This window comes from Taudactylus pleione, unplaced genomic scaffold, assembly GCF_031769625.1.
Source record: "Taudactylus pleione unplaced genomic scaffold, aTauple2 ptg000637l, whole genome shotgun sequence".
Taxonomy (NCBI): domain Eukaryota; kingdom Metazoa; phylum Chordata; class Amphibia; order Anura; family Myobatrachidae; genus Taudactylus; species Taudactylus pleione.
Genome location: NW_028285039.1, coordinates 5,707,875 through 5,735,335, shown reverse-complemented (window position 1 = coordinate 5,735,335; position 27,461 = coordinate 5,707,875). Strand labels below are relative to the sequence as shown.

The 27,461-nt window shown below is 44.8% G+C and overlaps 1 protein-coding gene across 1 annotated transcript in view; it reads right to left on the bottom strand.

The window, feature by feature from the left end:
- Positions 1-27,461, bottom strand: part of WWC1 (WW and C2 domain containing 1) — a 288,584-nt gene that overhangs the window by 153,153 nt on the left and 107,970 nt on the right. Inside the window, exons 3-5 of the mRNA XM_088454941.1 lie at positions 24,501-24,704; positions 21,235-21,311; positions 19,986-20,065 (exon numbers count right to left, since the gene is read on the bottom strand). Of these exons, the coding sequence (XP_088311067.1) occupies positions 19,986-20,065; positions 21,235-21,311; positions 24,501-24,704 (361 nt within the window). The remainder of the gene's footprint in view (positions 1-19,985; positions 20,066-21,234; positions 21,312-24,500; positions 24,705-27,461) is intronic.

Sequence of the window (27,461 nt, the reverse complement as noted above, 5' to 3'; positions counted from 1 at the left end):
GTCCCTCCCAGTGCCCAGAGCCTGGAGAAGAGACTCGTGAGATGATGTCGTCATCATCTCGCGAGAGACAAAACAGTAGCTCTGCAGCCCCTGGGCGCCTGCACGCGCAGGCAGTGCAGAGCTAGGAGGGTAGCATAGATTCACCTGGCCAGTGACTCACCCCGACCCCCCCCCCCCCCTCCTTCTCCAGGCCCACCGCCCACTGTCCACCTGCGGAGGTATAAATGACATTGACAAAAATGTAAAAAAAATTAAAATAAGTGACGTGTGTTCCGGGCCCCCTGGCATTCCCGGCCCGGGTAATTTGAACCTGCCCCCCCCCCCCCCCCTCACTCTCAGCGCCCCTGGCAGCATGCCTATGTTCTCTGTCCATCTGCGGGTGTATCTGCATGTGAAATGCTACGTTACAGTGTCAGCAGCTGTAACACTGTAACGTAGCGTTTCGCATGCAGATAAACCCGCAGACGCTCAGAGAACATAGGCATGCTGCATATCATTTTAATCAGCAGAAGCTGCTCGTGCTATGTAGTCACATCACTGTGTGAATAAGACGCATTTGAAGGTAAAGACGAAAGACGGTTGGCGCTACCGAGTCACGCCACGGCATGGTGCGATTAGAAGGGCTGTTTAATGCGCAAGGAGGCTAGATGTGTATACACACATATTATATACACACACACATACAGTGCCTTGCAAAAGTATTCATCCCCTTTGCATTTTTCATGTTTTGTTGCCTCACAACCTGGAATTAAAATGGATTGTGTGAAGGTGTGCATAATTTCATTCACAGAACATGCCTACAACTGTGAAGTTGTGTTTTTTTATATTGTGAGTCAAACAATATTTAGGACAACATAACAGAAAACTTCAGCGTGCATAACTATTCACCCCCCTAAAGTCAGTACTTTGTCGAGCCACCTTTTGCGGCAATTACAGCTGCAAGTCGCTTTGGATAAGTCTCTATGAGCTTGCCACGTCTTGCCCCTGGGATTTTTGCCCATTCCCCAAGGTAAAACTGCTCCAGCTCCTTCATGCTGGATGGTTTCCTCTTGTGAACAGCAATCTTCAAGTCTGACCACAGATTCTCAATTGGATTGAGATCTGGGCTTTGACTAGGCCATTCAAACACATTTAAATGTTTCCCCTTAAACCACTCGAGTGTTGCTTTAGCAGTATGCTTCGGGTCATTGTCCTGCTAGAAGGTGAACCTCCGTCCCAGTCTCAAATAACAGGCAGACTGAAACAGGTTTTGCTCAATAATATCCCTGCATTTAGCACCATCCATCTTTCCCTCGACTCGAATCAGTTTCCCCGTCCCTGCTGCTGAAAAACATCCCCACAGCATGATGCTGCCACCACCATGTGTCACTGAGGGGATGGTGTTCTTGGGATGTGTTGGGTTTGCACCAGACATAGCGTTTACCTTGGTGGCCGAAAAGTTCAATTTTAGTCTTATCTGACCAGAGCACCTAACTCCATACATTTGGGAGTCGCCCACATGCCTTTTGGCAAACTCAAATCGTGTCTTCTTATTTTTATCACTAAGTAGTGGATTATACGGCTTGTTGTGATCACATGCACAGATACACCAGTCTCTGCTGTGGAACTCTGCAGCTAGTTCAGGGTTACCTTTGGTCTCTGTGCTGTCTCACTGATTAATGCCCTCCTTGCCCGGTCTGTGAGTTTTGGTGGGTGGCCCTCTCTTGGCAGGTTTGTTGTGGTGCCATGTTTTTTCCATTTGATGATGATGGATTTGATGGTGCTCCAGGGGATCATCAGTGGTTTGGATATTTCTTTATAACACAACCCAGAATTGTACTTCTGAACAACTTTGTCCCTGACTTGTTTGGAGAGCTCCTTGGTCCTCATGGTGTGATGCCTCTTGCTTACTGGTGTTGCAGCCTCTGGGGCCTTTCAGAAAGGTGTGTTTATACTGACAGATCATGTGACACTTAGATTTCACACAGGTGGATTTTAGAAGTCACATAATTAGTGACATGAAGGTAATTGGTTGCACCAGAACTTTTGAGGGACTGCCAATTTTCAGAATTTAATTTATAAACATTCTTTTGTAAATATATTTTTCTCATTTCACTTCACCAAATTAGACTATTTTGTGCAGGTCCATCACATAAACTTCAGATAAAAAAATAAAATAAATTACAGGTTGTAATGTAATAAAAAAGGGAAAAAGCCAAGGGGGTGAATACTTTTGCAAGTCACTGTATACACATATACATACATACATACACACACATATATATTTATATTGTACCTGATTCAGAGTTCTATAAAAATAGGGCTCCTGTGCTCCAAAATACGTACAACTCTAACTTGACCACACGACCAGATTTGGAGCATGCAAGACGTACATTCAACTCAGTATAATAATATATAATGCCATGTAACGTTAACATTAAACTGACCGAAGTTAGTATATACCGCTGACAGACTTATATTATACTAACGTAGTATTACTGTCCTAGGTCATGTTACAATTCCCTCTGATAGTGGTAAAAATGGTAAAAATGTTCTAACTCTGGATGCATTCACAGATTCAAATTTTATAAGGTGTTCAGTCAATTTAGACATGTATATCGTCGCGGTCCTGCAAGCCGACCCCCCAGATAAGCCAATCTGAGAATCGCGGCCCGTGACTATTACAGGTTACCTCAGCACGTGTGGTTAACTAAACCTGGTAACTGCCACCAGCAGAAGAAAATTGTAATGCTAAAGCATAAGGTGAGCTTCTGCTCTCACCTGCATACACAATTATCAATACTTAGTAAAAAATAGGTAACATGAGCCATATGAGGCCTTGGGTCATAAAAACACAGATCCAGAACTAGAATTAATATTTAATTCAAGAACATCTTCAAAGCTTATGCACAAAAAGTTACAAAGAATATAATAATGTTAAAAAGAATCACACAGTTAATTACAATTTCCAGATAATAAAATAAAATAACAAAATTGGGGAAACAAACCTCTCAGTTGGATTGAATGGTTCTGGGATGAGACCTCCCCACTGACAAACTTTGTATAATCTGTATCCTTCAATAGCCTCATGCAGATTAACACTGGGGTAGCATTGAGTCACATTTTTATGCCTGCTTTTCCAGGCACCCCCTCACCCACCCTCCCTGGGGTGATTTTAACCCTTGTCAGCTCAGAGTGGATTGTCCAGCTGGCTGAAGCTTCAGGGTTTCCTGGCCACATGAGCAAGGGTTCTTAATTATACATTCAGCTCATCCTGAAGTTGGGAAGCACTCTGACTAGGTGCCAAAATTCACACCTGCTAAGACCAGTGCCTTTCTGTGTAAACAACTATATTTTGAATGCTGTCCCCAAACAGGACACAGGGCTCTTAATGACTGGTTTATCAAGGGTTTGGCCAGCTGTCCTGTAAGTTCCACTGACATATTTCTTTATGCCCTATACACTGCGACAGGACTATGACTGACCCAGGAAGACAGACCTACCTATAACCTCTCTTGCCCAACTTCAAAAGGCTTGTCATCTTTTCACACACAAATTACGCTACATACAAATTTACAAGTGAAAATTACATGTGTTTACCAACCCAATTTCATGTGCAGTTATGCACATGCTGCTGTGAAATTAGTTTATCTGCTACATATATCACATAGATAAGTTATGGCCCAATGTCAATATGAATCTGCTCTCAAATATACTATGCCCATTGTGTTTATTAATGGTCAAAAAGCCCTATTGCTGGCAAACACAGGTGTTTTCATCAGCAATAGGTCTCACTGCCGCATCGCCCTATACATGAAAGGAATGCCGTGGGCGATAACCTCATATCACATAAGATGAAGCCTATAGAACAAATATTTCAAATGCAGTACAGTTTGAATAATATGTTTTAAAAATAATTACACTTTATTAATGTTGTTTGTTTTTTAGTTTCTGGGTGCATTCCTTAAAAAAAAACAAAAAAAAAAACAAGAGATATGGTAAGAACTTACCTTTGTTATCTCTGTCTCTACGAAGTCCTTAGGGTCCACAGGGATACCTTGGGGTATAGACTTCGTCCATAGGCACCACACAGTTAAATCTGTCATCCCAGGATGCACCGGGCCCCCTTCTATACCCCGCCCCCAGGCACCTCAGTTTTAGCATCAAGCCATAGGTCGGAGGAGGAGAAAAGGAAGAATAAAGTCTGGAACACACAAGATTCACATTCTCACAGAAAAGGAGATAGAAACTGGCGATCAGAACACCCTAAAGAAGCACAGGGCGTCAGGCTGGGCGCCCTGTGGATCCTAAGGACTTTGCAGAAACAGAGATAACAAATGTAAGCTCTTACCATATCTCTTGTTTTGCACTCCAGGGTCCTTAGGAACCCACAAGGATACCTTGGGGATGTCCCAAAGCAGTATCCTTCAATGGAGGGGACGCTCCTGTGCAGAGAGGAGAACCTGCCGCCCGTAGGAAGCATCCTGAGAAGCAAAAGTGTCAAATGCGTAATGTCTGACACGAAGGACCCACAGACCGAGTAGAATGAGCAGCAACAGAGGGCGGTACTAGAATGCCCTCATGAGTGTAAACCTCAGAGATCGCCAAGCGAATCCACCTCGCCAACATCTGCTTGTTGGCAGGTCCTCCTTTCTTATGGAAACCTTAGACGACAAACAAGGAGTCCGACTTCCGAAAGGAACTGGTACGGCCCACATAAATCTAGAGAGTACGTACCAGATCCAATGAGGCCTCACCTGCTGAAAGGTCTTGTGAGTTAAAGGCCGGTATTATAATTTCCTCATTAATGTGAAAACTAAATACCACCTTAGGAAGGAAACCAAGGCGAGTCCTAAGAACTGCCCTGTTCCTGTGAAAAATCAGAAAAGGAAGGGCGACAAGAGAGAGCCCTTAATCTGACACCCTTCTAGCTGAAGCAATAGCTAGAAGCAATACAGTCTTCGCTGTAAGCCATTTGAAGTCTACTGAGCCCAGCGGTTCAAATGGAGGTCCTTGGAGAGCCATAAGGACCATAGCCAAATCCCACTGGAGAAACAAAGGGAGGCTGAATGCGACGGACACCCTGCATAAAAGTGCGAATATCAGGAAGCGGAGCAATCCCACACTGAAATCACACTGACACGCACTTTCAAGGAGGCGAGGCGGAGACTCTTTCTAAGCCCGCCTGTAGGAAAGCCAGAGCCCTGGATATCCGAAATACATGGGGATCATACCCCCTGGGGCGGCACCATTCAAAGTATGTATGCCACACCCCGAGGTAATCCTGTCAGAAGCGGGTTTCCAAGCTGGAGAAGCCCTTAGGAGGGATGTGTCAAGAGCCACGGCGTCAAAGACAGACGACCCAGGACCGGGTAAAGGCAAGAACCATGAGACAACAGGCGCGGCCAGGCCACAAGCAGGATCATACCCCCTTCTTGCCTGGACTTTCGAAGCACTCAAGGAAGAAGGGAGAATGGAGAACAGGTACACAAACTGGAAGGTCCACCGTACCGACAGAGCGTCTACCAGGAGAGCCTCTGCGTCTCTTGTTCTGGACCCATACACGAGCAGCTTGCGGTTGTGTCTGGAGGCCATGCAGTCTATTTCTGGAAGGCCCCACTTGTCCACTAGGATCTGAAATACCTCCCGGTGAAGGGACAATTCCCCTGGACGCACATTGTGCCGGTTGAGGAAGTCCGCTTCCCAGTTGAGGACTTCCTGGGATGAACACTGCCGAGATGGCTGGAAGATTGCCTTCTGCCCAAGTCAGAATTCGGGATATCTCTTGTCGATGGAGAGACTCCGAAGTAGGGACTCCTGACTTCGAGCTCCTCCAGAATTTGCACAGGTTTTCCATGAAGAGTGAGTCTTGATTGTGGCAGCGCTCTGAACACCATCTGTAGTTCCAATATATTGATCGGGAAGGCAGACTCCACTGGCTTCCACCGTCCCTGAAAGACGTGTGGACCTGTCACAGCGCTCCAGCCCCGAAGACAGACATCCGTCGTGAGGAGGACCCCAAAAACTGGCGTCCCCTGTAGAGATTAGGCGTCTGTAACCACCAAGTTAGAGACACACCTCCGGAGAAAGCACCATCGTCTGTGTCTTTATCCGATGGGGTAATCCATCCCACCTGGAGAGAATCAACCTCTGCAGTGGTCTGGAATGAAACTGGGCATACATCACCATGTCGAACGTTGACACCATGGACCCCAGTAATCGGATCACTGAGTGAATGGACACTCGGCGACCCAGGAGACAAGTGCGTATCGTTGTCTGTAACACAGTGCACCCAGACGGGTCATCCTCTGGGATGGAGTTAGAGAGGACTTCTTCCAATTTATCAGCCAGCTGTGGGTCTGCAATACTGAAAATGTCAGTTGCACATGGCAGCAGAGTACTTCTGGAGACCCTGCTAACAGTAGAAGGTCGTCCATGTAGGGTAGCAGGTGAACCCCCTGTAGCTGCAGGTGGGCCACCATGACCACCATTACCTCGGTAAACACCCGCGGTGCCATAGAGAGGCCAAACAGCAGAGCTTGAAACTGGTAATGGTGGTCTAGTACAGCAAATCTGAGGAAACGTTGATGAGCCCTGGCAATAGGGATATGCAGATAGGCATCCTGAATATCCAGAGACACCATAAAATCCCCAGGTTCCATAGCTAATATAATGGAAGCCGGAGTCTCTGTCCAGAACCGAGGGAACCTTAGAAATTTGTTCAGGGACTTGAGAATAGGGCGGTAGGAACCGTTCGCTTTTTGAACCAGAAAGAGGTTGGAGTAATAACCCGTTCCTAGGGATAACGGGACCAGCACTATTACCCCCATGTGGAGCCTAGAGTGCACCACTTCCTGAATTGCCCGAGCCTTCTCTGGATCTGAAGGAAGGCCAGCAGTGAAGACTGATGAGGAGGCCTGCTGCGGAATGAGAGGGCATAGCCCTGAGAGACCACTTCCCTTACCCAAGTGTCTGTGTAGTCTGGCACCAGCACTGGGCAAATTACAGAAGTCAGCCTCCCACCTTGGGGTCCCCCAAGGGGAGGCGCGTCCTGTCAGGCTGAGAGTTTGTCAACCTGCCTAGCGGCCAGACGTCTGGTGCTCCAAGCCTCTTATTGGATCCTGACGGCCTCGGAAAGGACGGCACCTTAGGCTTACTCTGTGGGCGAGAGGGCCGTACAGACGAGGTCCTAGACCTAGATGGAACCAGTACTGAAAGTAAACATGCAGATCTTGCTGCCACCAGTGTGTCTACAATCTTGTCCAGATCAGGGCCAAACAAGACCTGACCATTATAAGGTAAGCATTCCAAGCCCTTCTTGGATTCAGCATCCACCCTCCAGGAACGTAACCACAAGGATCGGCGAGCCGACTCTGCCTCCGCCAAAATCCTAAAAGTCAGTAGACTCACATCCAAAGCTGCTTCAATAATGTACGCAGCGGAATCTCGGAAATTGCCCACTAACACAGCCTGTTCACTGGTAATCTCCGAAGATAAGGAAGCTTCCAAGGCGTGTCCATCTTTCCATGGCCCGAGCCACCCAGCAGACTGCCATAGCTAGTCTGGAGGCCCCTCCAGCGAGGGAGTAGATAGACTTAAGGCACTGTTCCGCCTTACGGTCCATTGCATCAATCATAGAGGACATGGACGGCATAGGTAATGTCGCACACCTCGCTAAGCGCGTCACATGAGAATCCACCTGAGGAGGTGACTCCCATTTAGTGAAATAATTCTCAGCAAAGGGGTATGCATAGGCCAGATGCCTTTGCGGTTGGAACAGTGTCCCTTCGCGCCACCTCTAAATGATCCACTAGCTGACCAGATAGGGGAAAAAAGCAGCAACCCTCTTAACCTCCTTAAAATACGCATATGTAGGCGCAGTTGCCGGCAGGCCGTCATCCATAATTACCATGGCCATACAGACTGCCTTTATAAGGCCTCTGAATATATATCGTGGACTCCACCCCCACCTCTGATTGTGTGATGTCAGTGTCAGACACATCTGCAAATTCGCCATCATCGGATGACATGTCATCCTCCCCATACTGTGTAGTCGGGGGGGGGGGGGGAACACAGCAAAGATCTCTTAGCAGGTCTAAGCGGCGGTTCTTGCAACTGATCAGTCAGGTTCTGGACCGTGGAAGACAGAGGGTTCACCCAGATAGGCTCTGTTTGGGAAAGAGTCTGTTGAGGGGGACATTGTGATACCACAGTCTGTCCTGGGACCCCTAATATGGGGGACAGGACTACCTCCTGCTGCGTGAACCCCAACTTAGGGAACGCAGGGGGGGCAGACAGTCGATCCACCAGGATAGTCAGGGATTGCGCAAAACCAACCCAGGGAGGTTCCTGTGAACGTGCATAAACCATCCTGAAGTACACACTCCCTCCCCCACACCTGCTTTACACTTGGAGCAGGAAACAGGAGAGGGGCACCAAGTGACACAGAATCCTGACTAGACATATTGGTATGTGACCCACCACACAGTAAGAAATACTTCAAACTGTGAGGCAAATTACCACCCTGACAGCACTGGCACCATGAGGGCTGAGAGAAAAGGAGATATAGGGATAGTAAAATGGCTGACAGTAGAACAACAGGCAGACAGCACTAGCATAAAGTCACACACCCTGCAGAGATGGCGCTATCATCAACTACACAGACCAACACTCTTGTCGGAATAGCGCTACATACACTGACCTTACTTGGAGGAGAGGTATGTAAGGGGGGACTCGGGCTCCGCACTCTGACACCTATATTTACGTGGGCCGTACCAGTTCCCTTTCCGATGGTCGATTTGAGGTCAATTTGACTAAAAATTAGATTTGAAGTTAGATTTTACATTCGATTTGGCTTTTAGTAAATACCTAAAAGCAAAATCGAATACAAATCGAATACAAATCGAATGAAAATCGCACCTCAAATCACTCAAAATGCCAAATCGACATTTAGTAAATTTACCCCTTAGTGGTTTCCGTCGCAATGCTGGCACAGGAGATGATTTAATGAGTGGGTAGTTGGATGATGTACTACGTACACACACTGTGGCCTTAGACGCAGCACAGGGGAATGGTATCACGAGATGGTACTTGAATGATGAACTCAGGGCCTGATTCAAAGCCGGATGCTATTTGCGCTCGCTCGTCCAGAAAAAGGGTCCGGCTATTTAAATTGAGCGTTCGCTCTTTGCGGTCTGTTGACGCCTCTATGTCTGAACGAGCGAACAAAACATGTGGCCGCTCGCATCATACGTCATCTCCGCTATTTATTAATTAGATTAATCGAGTACATCGAAAGGCGTATGAACTGCTCGCAGTGCTTGTGGTAGCATTTTCCTACCGCAATCATGCGAACAGTTCTGGCTAAAAGACAACTAAGTGACGTGGTCGATGACGCTGCTTTGTTATTATGCACACCCTTAAAACGCCCGTTTTGACAGTTTGGCACGCCTGCGTTCGGATCTCCACTCCCCGTTTTCAAATACCTTCCCCTGTTACCACCCACAAACGCCTCATCCTGTCACTCAAAATAGCAGGCATTCGCTATTTTGAAAGCACACGATTTTCGACCGCAATGACTGGTTCGCGCATGCGTACTAAAACCCATACGCTTACGAGCGACTATGAATCAGGCCCTCAGTACACACACTGTGGCCTCAGATGCATGCAGCACAGGAGAATGGTATCACGAGATGGTACTTGAATGACGAACTCAGTACACACACTGAGGATTCAGTCGCGGAGCTAGTACAGAAGATGACTCTTAAATTGTACTCCGAAGACGTTCTGAGTAAACACACACCGTGTAAAGCACTAGGAGTAAGTCACTAGAAGGAATGGAGCTTAGAACCTGGAATGCTGCAACAGCAAGTTAATACTGGAATTAACAACGTTGTACAGGCAACTTCCCTAAGGTAGCAGTCCATTGGAGAACACTGTCAGCTGACAGCAATTAAAGCTACCATTGAGTAAAGGGTCAGTGAGGTGAAAACAGACTGTCATGGCTGTGTCCATGACGGTAACCGCAGAAACCACATCACGGAGCGAGCACATGGAAGTCCTAGTAGACCCAAAGTATAATCCTCAGCGTGTTACTCGCACCTGGCGTATGACTGCTCTAGAGATCAGAGGAAGCTGGCGCTGAGGTGAGTAATGGCTGATCCTAGGCCTCAACCTGACAAAAGACAGTTTAGTAGAAATCTAAGTATGAAAGAGATGGTACTGAAGTGGTACGAGGGTGGACTTTGATGTGACTTTGATGTGAGATATTCTGCTTCTCAGCATAACTAGGCACACTTCTAGTTTGTGTAGGTGTCTTCTCAGAGAGAAGAATAGGCATGGAACTTGATGGACATTGAGTGGACTGTCCATGAGATCGAGTGTACTGGGCCAGATCAAGGTTATTGAGGGACCCAGGGCAACTCATTTGTGGAGGTCGTCACCAATAAAGATGTAAAAATTATATTGTGGCGATGTTATTAAATAGCATAATGTTTAAATACTCCAAGCACCGCAAATGTGTTAAACACAATGTAGTGCCCTCAGTCCACATTATGCAACATAGAAACCCCAGTTCACATTATGCCACAGTACCCCACACCCTGTTTATCCGGAATTGCTGGTGTTCTGTTGTGCTCACTGAGGGCCTGATTCAGAGCCGGACGCTCTTTCAGAGCGCTCACTCTGAATCATTGCCCGCCTATTGTATTTTTAGAGTGGCCTCCTGGCCGCTCGCATAGCTGTGGGTAACCACCCACAGCTAATGCGAGCGGCCAGGATGATGGCCGCGATGGTCAAGACCATCGCGACCATCGGACTTGCAACGAGACCCTTGTGGTAGGGTCTCATTGCCGCAAGTCCCAGTGGACTTCTTGCTCTTACAGAGCAAGAAGTCCACCCACTGACATCACTTGTGATCTCAGTGGGGCCGGCCCCAGTATTGTATTTTTAGAGCGGCCATGATGATGGTCGCGATGGTCAAGACCATCGCGACCATCGGGCTTGCGACGAGACCCTTGTGGTAGGGTCTAATTCATCGCAAGCCCCAGAGAGCTTTCGGCTCTAACAGAGCCGGAAGCTCTCCACTGATATCACAAGTGATGTCAGTGGGGCCGCCCCCAAACGGCAGGCGTTCTCATGGGAACGCCTCCATCTGGGCAGCCACGCCCCCGGCCCGCCCACTAAAGGGGGCATGCTGTCACGGGTCTCGCGTATGCGCACGACGGAGCTGCCTCCGTCGTGCACATGCGCACTGGGCCAACATCGACCCGCTTGCGAGCGCTCAGCGCTCGCGAGCGGGTCTGAATCAGGCCCTGAGTTTCTAAATGAGGCCTATAGAATTCTGCTGCAAGCAAATACATACAATCCATATGCTAATACATAAATGCTTGCACATGTGCTTAAAAACAAAACAATATCGAAATGTGAAAAAAGTCTCATTTAGAATACATAGTGAATGTTACGGCTACCTAGAAAACAATTATGGGAATCTAGATGCATAATTTGACTGGTGCATTAAAAGCTTGTTAATCATCTCCTCAATATATGAGCAAGCACAATGAATGGTGACCTGTGTTCTCAGGAGAATGATTTTCATCTTGCACATTGCTGGCAGGATCATCCAAACATTGACAACCTTTGTTATATAAGTATGTTGATTTAAGATTAAAACCGGTGGTATTACTATTACACCATTTCATCATGGACTCTTATGGCCAAGCTCAAGGCAGTGTTGCTATAGGAGATCAGAATAGCTGTAAAACAGGTTTAACAAGGGTACAAGAACAGTAGAGCACATTCTTCTTCTCTCCATTTGGGAAATAGCTCTGAAATATTATATGACAAGTTATTCACAAAGTATTTATACGGGAACTACTCCAGAGTCTCTATTAGATAGGAACGGAAGGCTTGTTAGAGCAATAAAGCCTTTCTCAGCATAAAATGTCAATCACAGCAAGATCAAAAAGTCTCATTAATCCCTCTTTTCAATTTGATCTTTGCTGAAATGTCAAATTTTATCTTAAATATTAATGTAGCAGATTAATTTTCTTTTTGTTTTCAAAGCTTGGTGTCAGAGGGAAGGGCTCTATTGGCTGCGTTTTGGCACGCACAAATCATTGCTCCGGTAGAGGTAGAAAACACATATTTTGTTATATATTGTTGCGCTATTTATCATGGGATCAATATTTATCATTGTGCAACATTTGCTCTGCACCGCACTGACAGGCTCCCGGGGGAAACTTAGGGTTAGGCACCCCCCAGGAGGTTAGGGTCAGGCTGGGGGAAGAGGGGGTTAGGGGTAGGCACCCCCCCCCCCCTGGGGGACTTAGGTTTCGGTGGCGGGGAAGGGGGGGTTAGGTTTAGGCACTTAGAGGGGGGATTAAGGTTAGGCACGGGGGGGGGGGGAGGTTAGGGGGAGGCCGGCAGTAAATCATACCGGATGCTTACAGAGGTTTCTCCCCACAGTTAAAGCTTTACTTAAAATATAATTAGTTGTAATGTATTGAAGAAAGGTTTCCATATACAGTCAGGTGCATAAATATTGGGACATTGACAGAATTTTCATATTTTGGCCTCTATTCACCACCACAATGGCTTTGAAATGAAACAAACAAGATGTGCTTTAACTGCAGACTTTCAGATTTAATTTGAAGGTAATTACATCCAAAGCAGGTGAACGTGTAGGAATTACAACGGTTTCTATATGTGCCTCCCACTTTTTAAGGGGCCAAAAGTAATGGGACTATCAACTCAAAAGCTATTTCATGGACAGGTGTGGGCTATTCCCTCATTATTTCATTATCAATTAAGCAGGTAAAAGGTCTGGAATTGATTCTAGGTGTGACATTTGCATTTGGAATCAGTTGCTGTCGACTCTCAATATGAGAACCAAAGAGCTGTCACTATCAGTGAAGCAAGCCATCATTAGGCTGAAAAATCAAAACAAACCCATCAGAGAGATAGCAAAAACATTAGGTGTGGCCAAATCAACTGTTTGGAACATTCTTAAAAAGAAAGAACGCATCGAGAGCTCAGCAACACCAAAAGACCCGGAAGACCACGGAAAACAACTGGTGGATGATAGAAGAATTATTTCCCTGGTGAAGAAAAACCCCTTCACAACAGTTGGCCAAATCAAGAACACTCTCCAGGAGGTAGGTGTATATGTGTCAAAGTCAACAATCAAGAGAAGACTTCACAAGAGTGAATATAGAGGGTTCACTACAAGATGTAAACCATTGGTGAGCCTCAAAAACAGGAAGACCAGATTAGAGTTTGCCAAACAACATATCAAAAAGCCATTACAGTTCTGGAACGACATCTTATGGACAGATGAGACAAAGTATGGAGAAGGAAAGGAACTGCTCATGATCCAAAACATACCACTCATCAGTGAAGCATGGTGGTGGTAGTGTCATGGCGTGGGCATGTATGGCTGCCAATGGAACTGGTTCCCTTGTATTTATTGATGCTGTGACTGCTGACAAAAGCAGCAGAATGAATTCTGAAGTGTTTCGGGCAATATTATATGCTCATATTCAGTCAAATGCTTCAGAACTCATTGGACGGTGCTTCACAGTGCAGATGGAAAATGACCCGAAGCATACTGCAAAAGCAACCAAAGAGTTTTTTAAGGCTAAAAAGTGGAATGTTATGCAATGGCCAAGTCAATCCCCTGACCTGAATCCGATTGAGTATGCGTTTCACTTGATGAAGACAAAACTGAAGGGAAAATGCCCCAAGAACAAGCAGGAACTGAAGACATTTGCAGTAGAGGCCTGGCAGAGCATCACAAGGGATGAAACCCAGCGTCTGGTGATGTCTATGCGTTCCAGACTTCAGGCTGTAATTGCCTGCAAAGGATTTGCAACAAAGTATTAAAAAGTGAAAGTTAGATTTAGGATTGTTTAGTTTGTCCCATTACTTTTGGCCCCTTAAAAAGTGGGAGGCCCATATAGAAACCGTTGTAATTCCTACACCGTTCACCTGATTTGGATGTAATTACCCTCAAATTAAATCTGAAAGTCTGCAGTTAAAGCACATCTTGTTTGTTTCATCTCAAAGCCATTGTGTGGTGAATAGAGGCCAAAATATGAAAATTCTGTCAATGTCCCAATATTTATGCACCTGACTGTATTTTATTGCTGTTACTAGTATCTCTATCATACAAGTTACATAATAATTGTATGGCTCATCCTCATACCAATTATAAAGTTGACTTGCCCTTTGGTAGGTGCAATTTCGCCTCCTGTGAGTCTTTCTCCGCAGTTGCTATCAGACTAGCCACCCCTCTGTTACCTCCCAGGAAGCCCCACTGAAAATCAATCTCTTTGCGTGTAATTTCGATTTGCGTCTTACAGTGTTAACCATCGAGATGCATGTACAGTGCAATTTGGGTTCATACGCAGACTGAAATCATAGGCCGCTTGCGGCCAACATCACCACTGCACCCACATTGTGTCACTGTAGATGCAATGTTCGCCCCAGAACATTTTGCAGGGTAGCATTAAGAAGTAGCCGTGTAGGGGCAGTGTAATTCTCTGCAATAATGAAAACTGTTGATATCATTTGTAAAGACAATTGCAGATGTTCCGCACTGCCTGGACACAGATACTGTATAATTGTGTCCAGCAATGCACGCTCCGACTACCCTCTCTGCAATGCTTCCACCGCCTAAACTGTGCCCTGCCTCTTAAAGATGGGAGAGGGATTTCTCACTGGAGGGATCTATGGGACTGACTGTCACAGTAACATCAGCGGAAAGCAACTCTGGGGATCTCCGATTGGAGGGAGATCTGTGATTGTGCCTGCCCCAGTAACGTAAGCAAAGTTTGACTATGATCAGAGGCACTGTCATAGGACTCCCTCATATCAGAAATCACTCCCCGTATTTAAAACTTATTAATATATCCATCAGGACCAGCAGCCTTATTCATCAGCAAAGAGTCAATAACCCTTCACAGTTCATCTTCCGTCCAAGGGTTACAGAGGAAACGGACTGAATCCTCCGCAAGTGTAGGCATTTGTACAATAGATAAAAAATTAGCAATACTTTCGGCTGTGGGTTGCAGAACTAGGTGATCACTGGCTAAATTATAAAGATTACAATAATATTATGCAAACGCAGCCGCTATCTCCTTAGGGTCAGTTATTTTAGTCCGCACCGGATTGAAGACATCTCGGAGTAGCTACATTGCCAGTTTCCCTCTCAATTTACAGCCGGCTCTTTCACCTTGAACATAAGTTTTTTGGTTCAATTTAAAAATAGCTTTTTAAACTTCCGTCAATGCTATTATATTCCATTCTTCCCGATGCTTAAGTATCTCACGATAGAACTAAGAATTCTGAGGGGAGCATCAATGTTTGGCTTCCAGATCTGCCAAACATAATTCCAAATCAGCCTGGCACTTAAGTGCATTTATCTTAAGACATACCACAGATTGGATAACAGATCCTCGCACCAGCGCCTTTAATAAACACCAAAAATTTAATTGAGACGTGTCACCTGGGGAGAGTCTCCAAAAACATTCAGAGGGACTGGGATATGTTTTGTTTAGATTCTAAATCAAATAGCAAATGATCTCCCAAGTGCCAAGAACTAGTAGGGACTCTATGCACCCCCACATCCAAAGCAAACTAAGGGCTGAATGGTCTGACCAAACCTTGGGCAGAATAACAGCTTTTTTTATTTGTTGAAGTGTCCATTTATCACATATAGCAAAGTCAATACGGGAATAGAATGTATAATCCCATACGGTGGGATTCTTTGCCCTCCATATATCATAAAGATCATATTCAAGTAGAGTGCGGCTAAAGGTATGGGAATGGTCTCGGAGCATGAGATCTTAATTTACAAGTTGAGGATGATTTATCCATGGACGGATCAAGACCATATTAAAGTCCCCCAGTAACAAAACAGACCTCCTTCGGTGGTCTTGTAGTTTGGTGCAAAGGCGTCTACAAAAGGAGATCTGCTTAGTATTGGGAGCCTCCCTCCCATCCCCGGTAGCCCCTCCAATTTCCCTAGTAAAATAAAAAAACAACCCTTCTGATCAGCAATTTGCTTCTCCAACATAAAGTTACAGAAGGCAGAAATTATTATGGCTACACCTGCTTTGTTATGGGGGCCATTAGACATGTAGCAGTGTGGGTAATGTCGGTCAAAAAATTTAGGAGGAGATGAATTTATAAAATGTGTCTCTTGAATGGCCACAATTTGTGCCTAATGTTTATGAAAAGATTTCAGCGCCAGGTGTCTCTTATTAGGTGTATTTAGCCCCTTAAAATTTAGAGACAGAATATTAACCATCTTGACTACAAATTACATGCAATGTGGACAAAAAATCTTGTAATAAAATAAACAAGAAGCACCCCTGCATAGCTTAGAGAAAACATTGTGAAAACTGGAAAGAAGAAATATCATAACTGGGGAGAAAATACAGTATAGGTCAAAGTAGCGAGAATAGAGAGGGGGAACAAAAGGACTAGAAGAGCTCCTATATGAAGCTTAGTGGGGCCACTCCCAATGGTGGTACATAGAGGTAGTGGCTACCCCCAGGACTCTTATGAGAACAGTAATTAAACAGATACAAAAATAATGCATATATACCAAAATATATTTAAACTATCAGTAAAGAACTGAATTATAGGATAGCATGTCAAAATCTCACCAAAATCTTCAACCAATTTCAAATGCTCTCCGCTAACATCTTAGAAATTACAGTGGATAATTCAATGAACAATCACAATGAAAGAAAGGAAATAACTGTAGTCAGTAAGGATATAGAATGGATTCAAGTGGAAAGAAACTTAACCATTAACTGTCATGACCCATCACGGGCCAGTTCTTTTCCACTAGTGGACAATCAGGCAATGTAGCCGAGATGTCCTCCAAATTCCAGGATACAGGAAGTTGCATGCCTTCTTCAGGAGATGATTCAGGTATCACTGAACCATTACCAATAATCAATAGCTTGGTTGGAATGTCAGCTTTTATGAGGGATTTTGTTACTGGAAAGAAAGATCTGCGCTAGTGCCTGAAAAGTCTCCAAAGATCTGAAGGTTGCCCCAAAATCAGAGTGCAGATCTCCGACGGTCTAGCTGCACGAAGAATGGATTCTTTCACATGGAAGTAATGCAACCGCATCAAGGTATCTCTTGAGGTACCAGGGGGAGCATTTCTCGCTTAAGGGAGGTGATGTATACGGTCCAAAAGGAAGTCTGTTATGGAGAACGTAGGGAAAAGCTTCATGAAGAGATCTGCAACATATTAAGCAAGGTTAACATTTGAGATCCCGGAATAACTCGTATCTTGATATTATTACGGTGGGACCTGTCTTCAAGGTCCCCCAATTTATCTCGCATGACAATGACCTCCATCTAAAGCTGATCATGTGAGGTGATCAAGTCATTATGAGATTTGACATCTTCCTCCAGTTTGGTCTTGAGATGGTCTGTGTGGTCGCACAAAGGCATCAATTGCAGGTCTGTAATGCTGGCCGGATTTCAGTGGTAATGCCCATTTTAAAGGACGTTAGTAGCTGCTTCTTAGATCCCACCATCAGGGGGGCATCGCTCTCCTTGGAATTCGTCTGCAAGGAATTCGATGGAGAGGTTTTCAGATCCAGAGCTGAGTCCAGATGCAACTGAGCTGATTTAGCTCGAGTAGAAGACCATTTGACCCCAGAGATTTTTGAGGGCCGTTTAAAAAAAGCTCTCTGGTGGTACCTTGTCAGGCCCTTTTGGTCGTTTGGGCGTCAATGCGTGGAGTGTAGGAGGGCAATATGAATCATTTAGATATATTTGCATATATCACGGCTGCGGCCGTGATATATGCAAGATGACGATTATGTATGGCACCAGCAGCTTCACTGTGCTTCAATAAATGTAAAAAGACTCACATCTTATATTCTTCTGAAGGCCAGCACAAGAAGGCACAGAGAGGTATACACTTCTGGCTGGGATAAAGCAGTAGGGCTTATAAGATGGCCACAGACTCTCACACAGACCCAGGATCCTGAGTGAGCAGGCTGTCCACAGCACACTCCAGCAAGGCACCAGTGAGCACAGCCCCCAAACTGCAGCCTAAACTAGACAAGAGGCCCAGAAGTGCTCCTCACCAGCAGTGGAGGTTAAACCACGGGAGTTGCAGCACCCTGAAGTACGCGGCCGGGGACTGCTCTGCAGGAAACAACACGTCTTCAGGTGGTGCACCGGTGCGTCTGGGGGCACTGTGGTCGGCAGGGACTGAATCTCGGGACCTCCAGGGCCTGTCAGGAGCCCGGGGATCTGGTGATCGGCGGGAAAGTGCACCAGAATAGGCGCAAATGGAACCCAGGAGCCGGAGCACATTCCCCGCCTTTAAGATGCAGACTCCAATCAGATAGCTCCCCCAGAAGTAGTGATCTGCAAGGCGTAATCAGCATTTCAGTTATGTGACAGACACGGAGTCTGCCATTACCTAGCCTAGCAATGGGGCGCTATTAGCTAAGCACTGCATCCGTCACATGACTGCAACACTGATTACGCTCTGGGAGAGCTATCTGTTTGGTGCTGTCAGAGTGCAGGGTGGCATGAAAAAGGAGCTGAATGGATCACCCGTAAAATTGAGAAATGGGGAGAACACTGGTGCAGATATTGCTTTAAGTTCTATAAGAAAGGATGACTGTGATTTTCTACAGGTTCCAAAATGGTAGAGACAAGGGTATGATTTAGTTTAAATATAGAGATAAAAAATACCGTCTGCTCCCTTGGCTAGAAATAACTCAACAAGAAAAAAGAATCTGGAGGGTAAGCTTAGTTTTTGGCATAAAACCCCTTTCACTGAAAACACTAAATGATTCACTCAGAGTTGCAGCGAACTTATACTACACCACACTTGATGAAGGGTTGAAGCTATGACAGTTCCCTTAAACCCTTTGGCCCTGATACAGAGTGTGAATTATTTGTGCTCTAAATTGCACGTATCAAATGCAATCACTAAAAAAATCTGCAATTGTTATCTTATGCATGCTGCAGCAAGCTGTACTCCAGTATCATATGCAGCTGGTCAACACCAGGCATTTGTTCCATACACCAACACACAATGGTTTAAACCAGTATTTTTTTTTCTTCAAATACGTATTCATTATCTAGCTTTAATGAAGCTTAAAAACAATCCTCACTAATACAACAGGAACAACTCTCCATCTCGTATACAAAAAATATCTAAAAATTGCTAATACATGTATACAAACAATATATGTACAAGCAACAAAAAAAAGCACCTAAGCATCAGCAGTGATCAGGCAATCAGAAGCCACTTGCTAATGCTGGCGACCATTATCACCATCATGATGTATTTGCGCCTGCCCTCGACATCCCGCAATAGAAGCAGCCTATATGTGCCTGTGTGCTGGCCTGCATCTGCTCGCAAAGCTGCGTAAGTGCCCAAATCCACAAATCTGCATAGACGCATATTAATGTGGCTGCATTTCTGGGCAAGATCAGATTGTATTGTATGTCAGTTACATTACACAAACTGGTATAGGTCTAAAGGGGCCTATCCACTAGCAGACATGAAAACGACTTCACAATTACGCCATTGTAATCGTGCAGTCGTTTGTCAGTCTGTGATGAGCCTGCACTGAACGAGCAGTCATTGAGTGTAGGCACATCAATCATCTGCAAACATGCTCAACCTGACGTTATTGTCAGGTTGACCGGCATGTTTGCAACATGATAGATGTCTAAACGACCAGTGGGCACGCGCATCGCTTGTCATTTTAGACACTTTTGCGAACGATTTGCAAACGATTTATGAACGATTGAACGATAACGACATCGTTATCGTTCAATCGCTCATTTAAAATCGTCTAGTGGATAGGCCCCTTAACTCCGAATTGGCTCTTGCGTGTCTTGCTTGTAACTATGCGGGTTTCCAGTTAGAAGTAACTATAAAGCCTAATACAAAGCAATTTTCTTGATCGTTTCACAGACTCAATATAAATGAAAAAAAAAATTCTTACTGTCGAAGCGTTTGGTAACCATTTTCCTTGTATTGTAGTTCCTGCTGCATATAGACCACCTCTCTCTTTAATTTGCTAACCTGTAAAAACAGTATATTTAAATGTGCAAGTCCATAGATGCTTTAATTCATGCATCAGAGAAACAGTAAACAGAAATAGGAGCCATTCAAACTATCATATATTTATATAAAACAAACCATAAAGAAAGCAATGTAATCTGCTCCTCTCTCCTACTCTCCAATAATATATTTATGTTGTAATATGTAGGTCTCTACAACTTAGCTGTTATGCCCAACACAGTGCACCCACATTCAATAGAATGGATATCAATGTTAGTGTGTTGCAGTAGCATTCAGAAACACATCTTGTTCCATCCATATGCACTGAATAAGTTAGCTGTTGACATTAGTTCCAGATGCTAGTAAAACATTGCAGAAATAGTGGGCACCTGGCCTTACATACATATAAACACATTTGTTAGCTGCTTAACAAGCTTCCTTCTAAATTCATAATTTTGCACAGTGCTTAATTTGTGTGCAATTACCAAGAGTATTTAGCGTTGTCCATCAAAGGCTACGATCGGTTCTTTCGATCAATGGTAGAAAACCATTGAAGGGAGACAACTGATGGATTGCAGTCATCACTGGATGCTAGTAGCTCAAAATATTATAGCACCCGTAAGACTGACACAAGCAGGACTAAAAGCTGTTGTGTCAGAATCCCAAACCGCCGGAATCCCGAATGTCCACACTAGTATACTAGTTTCCCCAGGGATAGGGGGGTTAGGTTTAGGCACCCCCGAGGGAATATTAGGGTTAGGCACCACTGGGGGGGAGGTTAGGTTTAGGCATCCCCCAGGGAGGTTAGGGGAGGGGAAGGAGAGGGTTAGCATATTTACCATCTCCAGCCAGGATGTTTAGTCTTCAAGATTCCGGCGTCTGTATTTGAGCAGTTTATACCCATTCCGTGAGAGGTGCAAGCCAATCACAGCTTTTGTATTAATTAGTCCTGTTCCTTATATCTACAAGGCTGAGATATAAGGGGGCTTCTATCTCTACCTCTACACTCTGCGACAGCAGTTAAAAAATAAACAAAAACATTCCAGTGCCACCATCAAACCTCTCCATTGATGGCGGGGAAACCTCACACCTCATCCATTTATGTCTAAAACATTTGCCACTGGAGAAGACCATGGATCTCTAATAACATTGTTAAAAAACAACAAATTACATTACCATGCACAACTTACTCTGGACTTTGTGGTAGCAATTTCAGCCTTTAGAATATCAGGATCATATTTCGAGCTAGAAGAAGAACCTGAAACCACTAGAAGAGAAAACAAATAACCAAACGATGCTATAGCTCATTTTCATATAGAAAGTTGTGATGCAAATAGAGAACATACGGCAAATGCAGCACTAATTTAATTGCAGATCAGAAATTAGGTTGATGCTGTTAAACAGCATGGCCAAGCACCAGTCAGTTAGCAAGTAATAGCACTGATCTCCTCTGACTGAAAGCAAGGTGACCAGGCTTGTCCTAATACCATCAATAAGGAGATATTGCTATAGTATGATGTAAAGAATTGTAATGGATTTCTCTGGTTAGTAATCAGAATAAGCATAACAGGTTTCAGTTTCTCTATCATTCATGCTGTGTATAGGATTGTGAGTTGGTGTGTAAGTATGTATATCTATGTATGTTTATATCCATATTGGCAGGAGGACATAAACCAATGTAATTAAAGGATTTTTCTCACCATTGTTGACATTTCCCTATTCATAATTAAATGTAATAATGCAATTTGATACTATAAAAGTACTCAGGATCATTGTTGAAGAAAATTAATCTGAAATCCCATGTAGTTTGCTAGATGGCACATTTGAGACACACATATGAAGTGGAGGAAGATTCTGGGGCCTGTTGACATCAATAATGATCTTCTATGTACCTCTATTTTAGGACAATTCCCCAAAAGCGGGTTAGGTACGGGATCCCTGCAGTCAGGATGCAGACAGTCAGAACACCGACAGTTAAGCTGGGTACACACTAAACGAGTGTACCCAGTGATGCGACCCACAACCCCAGCACCGACGTGCCAACATATCTTTTAGTCCATACACACTGGGCGATCCGGTGCCTGACCGTCCAATATGCCAGCCTCCATTGCATAGCGCCGCATTGTAACGTCAGCCGCACCGGCTGATCTTACTGCATGTACAAAAGATCAGGTGACGCGGCTGACGACCCTACGGGAGCGCACAACACGATGTAGTGCATACGCACTGCACGATATTGACGTTTTGTAGTTCCGATGCGTTGGAATCGGGCAAATCGTTAGCAATATCATGTACTGTGTATTGGCCTTTAGAATCCACATAGAATCTTTTAAGTATACAAACCCTTACCCTAACCCACCTTTCCCGCAGCCTATCCCTAACCGTCCCCTCCCCTCCTGCAGCCTAACCCTAATCCCACCCCCCGCAGCCTAATCCTAAAACTCCCCTATCACAGCCTAACCCTAACCTACCACATCCTAACCCTAACCTTCCCCCTAGTATCTAACCCTAACCCCTAACCATAAAACTAACCTAATACTCGCAGTCGGAATTCTGGAGCAGTGATTCAGACTGCTGTCGGGATTCTAACCATCAACATCCTGACCCTGCCGACTATTTCCCCAAAAAGTCATTACCCCTTAGTAGGGCCAGTACTACCACTAGGCAAACTTAGATGTTGCCTAGGGATCAATGGTTTAGGGAACGCTAAAGTGATGGATGGATGAATGGATGGATGGATGATGCTGAGATATGAGGTCACATCAGACTCACAGGAGCAAATGTGAGAGAAGAGCATAGTACATGAAGGGGAAGGGAGGGCGCCCGAAAAAGGATACCCAATTACCTTTTGTCAGCTCTGCCCCTTGTATTTATTTTATTTTTTAAAGAAGAAATGTCTGCAAAAGTAGCCTATTGGTTTAATAAGTCAAAAGGAATTATGGACTCTCTAAATAAATTCAGTCTTAATGTCCCTTTATCAAGTTTCCAGTAGCAAAAGAAAAGTTTAATTGGACAGTCAACAAGTGATATTTGGCCACCCTATAAGGAGCACATTCATATCACTAAATTATCCTATTACCTGGATTTTATAAATTAATATTTAATGAAGTCAAAGTTTAAAAAAAGAAAAATTACATTATCACAAAGTTCAGTAAACTTATCATGACTGGGATTACAGTACATAAAGGTCCACTTATACCCCTTTCAGACATCTCGAGATTCCCGGGAATTTGGCCTGCCTCAGCCAAATTCCCGGATAGCCGTGTCTGTCTGAAAGGTACTTACCTGGGAACACGTTCCCGGGTAGCCGCCCCTTCAATCGACCAGGGTTTTTCCCGGGAAATTACCCTGCTTCTGTATTAATGGGGCTACCCGGGAATTTACTACTCCCGGGCAGCACCAAGCAGCTTTTACATGTAGTTGACAGCGCAGAGCGTCCTATAGGACGCTCAGCGCTGCTGCTTACCACTATCGGCCGGCTGTGTACAGAGAACCCCAGCCGGATGGTGGGGAAACCCGCCGGCGGGTCTCTGCCACAGCGGGCCGCCCGCCACGCCGGTCGCTGTGTCAGCAACACAGGACCCCAGCCAGACGCCGGGGACACCCGCCGCTGAAGACCGCCAATTGGTCCCAGCCATAGCGGGCCACCCGCACTCCCGCTGGACCACCAGGGAATTAAAAAACTTTTTTTTTTTTAAATTATAATAATAAAAAAAAAAATCTGCATTATGATTGGCCGGCTTCCGGCAGCTGAATGATGACATCATCATCATCAGCCAGAGAGGGGATAGGTTAGGAGGAGCAGACGGCAGAGAAGAGGCAGGTAAGCAGAAAAACCCTGCTCTTGTCTGAAAGGGGTCTACCTGGGAATTTCCCGGGTAGACTCTGTAGTGTGAAAGGGGGGGTCTCTACCAAATACCTGGGAATTTGCACAGGAGAAATTCCCGGGTCTGAGCAGGAAATTTCCCGGGTTGTATATCTGAAAGGGGTATTAGACTGTATAGTGTGTCATGTTCTTAGAGCTTGTTCTTAGCAACAACATGTCTTTTGAATTGCATGATCCTTGCTGATCTTTTCACGCTGAATAAAACAAGTATAATCTGTGATGTGTCAAATAAAAACTGATCAGAGTTGACCGCTGCTTCCACTACGGTGTGAATGAGCTAGCTGTTGATAAAATGCTTTTTATGAAAAGTTATTGCAAACATAACATGTAGACAATTAAAAAAGGGTTATGCAATCTATTAAAAACAGGAGGAGCAAAACAAGAAATGCAATTTATGTATTACTTATTTAGTGAAATTCATTATTTCATGCTATCACCATATAAGATGAAATGCTGAAGGTCTGAATCATTTATATTAAAATGTTGTGGTACATAAAATCCCCCTAATACATTTCAAATGAGAGACTCTGTCAGATGCTGCAGTGGGTTTGAAGTTGCTGTAATACTCACAACTTGTCTGAGACCCAAGTTTATTCTTCCAAACGTCATGTAGCTGCCGATATTCCTGCTGGGCTAATTCCAGCCTCTGTTGTTTGACTTGGTAAATCTCTTTCTGAGCCACCAAAGCTTCCTGAGCAAGCACCAGATAGTCCTTTAGCATACGCTCCTGTTCTCTTCTCCATTGTACCCGTGGATCCTCTATCTGTGTGGTTTCTGTAAATGTACACATGTAAAGTGACAAACAGAAAATAAAAAGACACAGCAGGAAAATACATGTAAATCTAAATATAGTAATGTAGTTCTGGTATACCCTGGAGGCCAGGAGACACCACCTTCATTGGCATCATTCTTATTACTATTACTGTTGATTTTTATAAGTGCCACAGAAGCAATGGATAAGGGGGAAGCACGACATACAAAAAACATGCAAGGTAGAGAAAAAGAAATGCAACAAACGTTAGGGAGGGCCCAAGTCTTGAGAGTTTGCAACCTACTGAGACACAGGCACAGCTGAGCGAGTGTGGCTCAGAGTGGAGAGAAGGATATTTGTAAGTGTGTATCACTATGAATAGTAGAAGTTAAATGCTATCAAAAGATGGGTACTGATAGATTTGAAGTCTGGGAAGAGTCCGATTGCTTGTTGGAAGTGTAGTAGGGAATTTCATTAGTAGGAAGGTGAAGGCCCCCATATATCAGCAATCTGAAAACCACAATTGAACAATTTGAAGATTTATTGCCCGATCTTCGCAATCTGCGCCAATATATTACAGATCTTTGTTAGTGATTTGCAGATCGATTGCAGCAAACACAGATCTGCCAATCTGTGAAATCCAACATGTTGGACAATCTGATTTAACAGTTCCAATGACTTTTTGGTTGCAATTTGCGATCTGTGAAGCCCATACATTGCAGATATTTGTACACAATCATCAGCAAATTGCAGAATTGCCACAATCGATTGCTGATGTATGGGGGCCTTTAGTAAGAGGTGGTTATTAGAGATGAGGCGAGGCACGAGTCATGTTGATCCTAGGAGATGTGAGGCAGGGTATATTGAGGCAGTTTGAGATGTATGCAGAGGTTGTTTTGTTAACTGCCTAGTAGGTTACAGCATGCATCTTATACAATACAAAGACACTCAACAAAGCAGGGGAGCGGTCAAGAGGGGCATGCCTAGTGCTGAAAAGTGCTTATACACTGCATGCCCCTCCTATAATATTGATACACGCACCAGTAGCAGTTGAGTGTGGCACCTGCTCACGGCTGCTCTTCTATGTAGTGCAACAGTGAAAGAGAGACATACCTACCCAACAGCCCCACATGTCCAGATAGGTAGATTTGTACCGATCACCTAAGATTTGCGCAAACGATGACAAGAGTGTAGAGTGTGATCAGTGCATCAGTGGTTTGTCATTAGGAGCCTCTGCAAAGTTGTTTGGACGTAAGTGTAACCTATATGCAGGTCACTGCCCCTGAACTTGGTCCTAATATGAAAGGCTGGAGAGTGGTGAGCAAGCAGGGTTTGGTACATGGAGAAGAATGGTCTACGCCAGTGATTCCCAACCTCGGTCCTGGTTTTAGTGATATCCATGCTTAAGCACAGATGGTTAAAGCAAAATAAATGAGGTACTAATTAAGTCACCTGTGCTCAAGTATGGCTATCCTTAAAACCTGGACTGTTAGTGTGCCTTGAGGACCGTGGTTGGGAACCCCTGGTCTATGCCAAAGGGATCAGACTACGAATAGTCAGGTCACAATCCAAAGTCAAGGAGGGATTGCACATAACAGGCAGCTAAATAGAGAGATGCGGTGTAGGGCAGGATTTAAGCTGGGTCAAACATAGGAATCAGGAACAATGTATACAGGAATGCAGAAGACTAAAAATGAAGTGTAATACACTGGAACATCTCTGGTGTCAGAAAACTCAGCTATCAGGATTTGGCACCACTGGTGACATCAGCATACATATGTCTGCAAGCAAAAAAGGAATTAACTGTATCACAAAGGTCAATGGAGTGAAGGGTGTGCAGAAGGAGAGTGGTTAATAGTGCTAAAAGAAATAGAGTGGTCCAGGGGGATGAGCATAGAGAAGTGACCTATAATCTTTGCTGTAAGTAAACCATCAGCGAGAGGAGAGAAAGTTATATAGGTAGCTGTACAATAGTCGTCCAAAGAATTTGGAAGCAAAGAGAAAGAGAAAAATAGTGCAGTAGTTGGAGAGACTACCTTACACTGGACCAAAGATGTATATATACACACTACGGCGCATGTAGTGTGTATATATACATCTTTGGTTTATGTTTGTCTCCCAGAGAGACTACTCTGGTATACGGCAGCAATCATAAAGTGGGCTATTGTTGATTTTTAACCAAATTATATATTCATCATTATTATTATTATTATTATTTTTATTTTACATTTACCTAAACGTAAGTTTTAAAGTGGGGAGACACACCCTCAGTGACTCTCTTTCAGCGCCTTATACACTTACTCACTATCTTCCTACCTTACACTGGACATTTACTATTGGAATCTTATTCAAACCTAACTCCCCCTACACCATCTAAGTGAGTACGTGCTGTGCTGCTAAACTGACCGGAGGAGACAGTGGGCTTAGGGCCTGATTCAGACCCACTCGCGAGCAGCTGTCCGCTCGCAAGTGGGTTGATGGTCTGCACTGCGCATGCGCACGACGGAGGGAGCTCCGTCGTGCGCATGCGCGAGACGCGACGAGCGAAGGACTTTCCTTCGCTCGTTGTGTCTGATCAAAGGGGGCGTGCTGTCGATGTTGATTGACAGCACGCCCCCTTTGGTGGGCGTGCCGGGGGCGAGCCTCCCAGACGGGGGCGTTCCCAGGGGAACGCCTACCGTCAGAAGCCGGCCCCACTGACATCACTAGTGATGTCAGTGGGAGTGATTTTGGCTCTGATAGAGCCAAAATCACTCCGGGCCTTGCGGTTGAGAAACTGA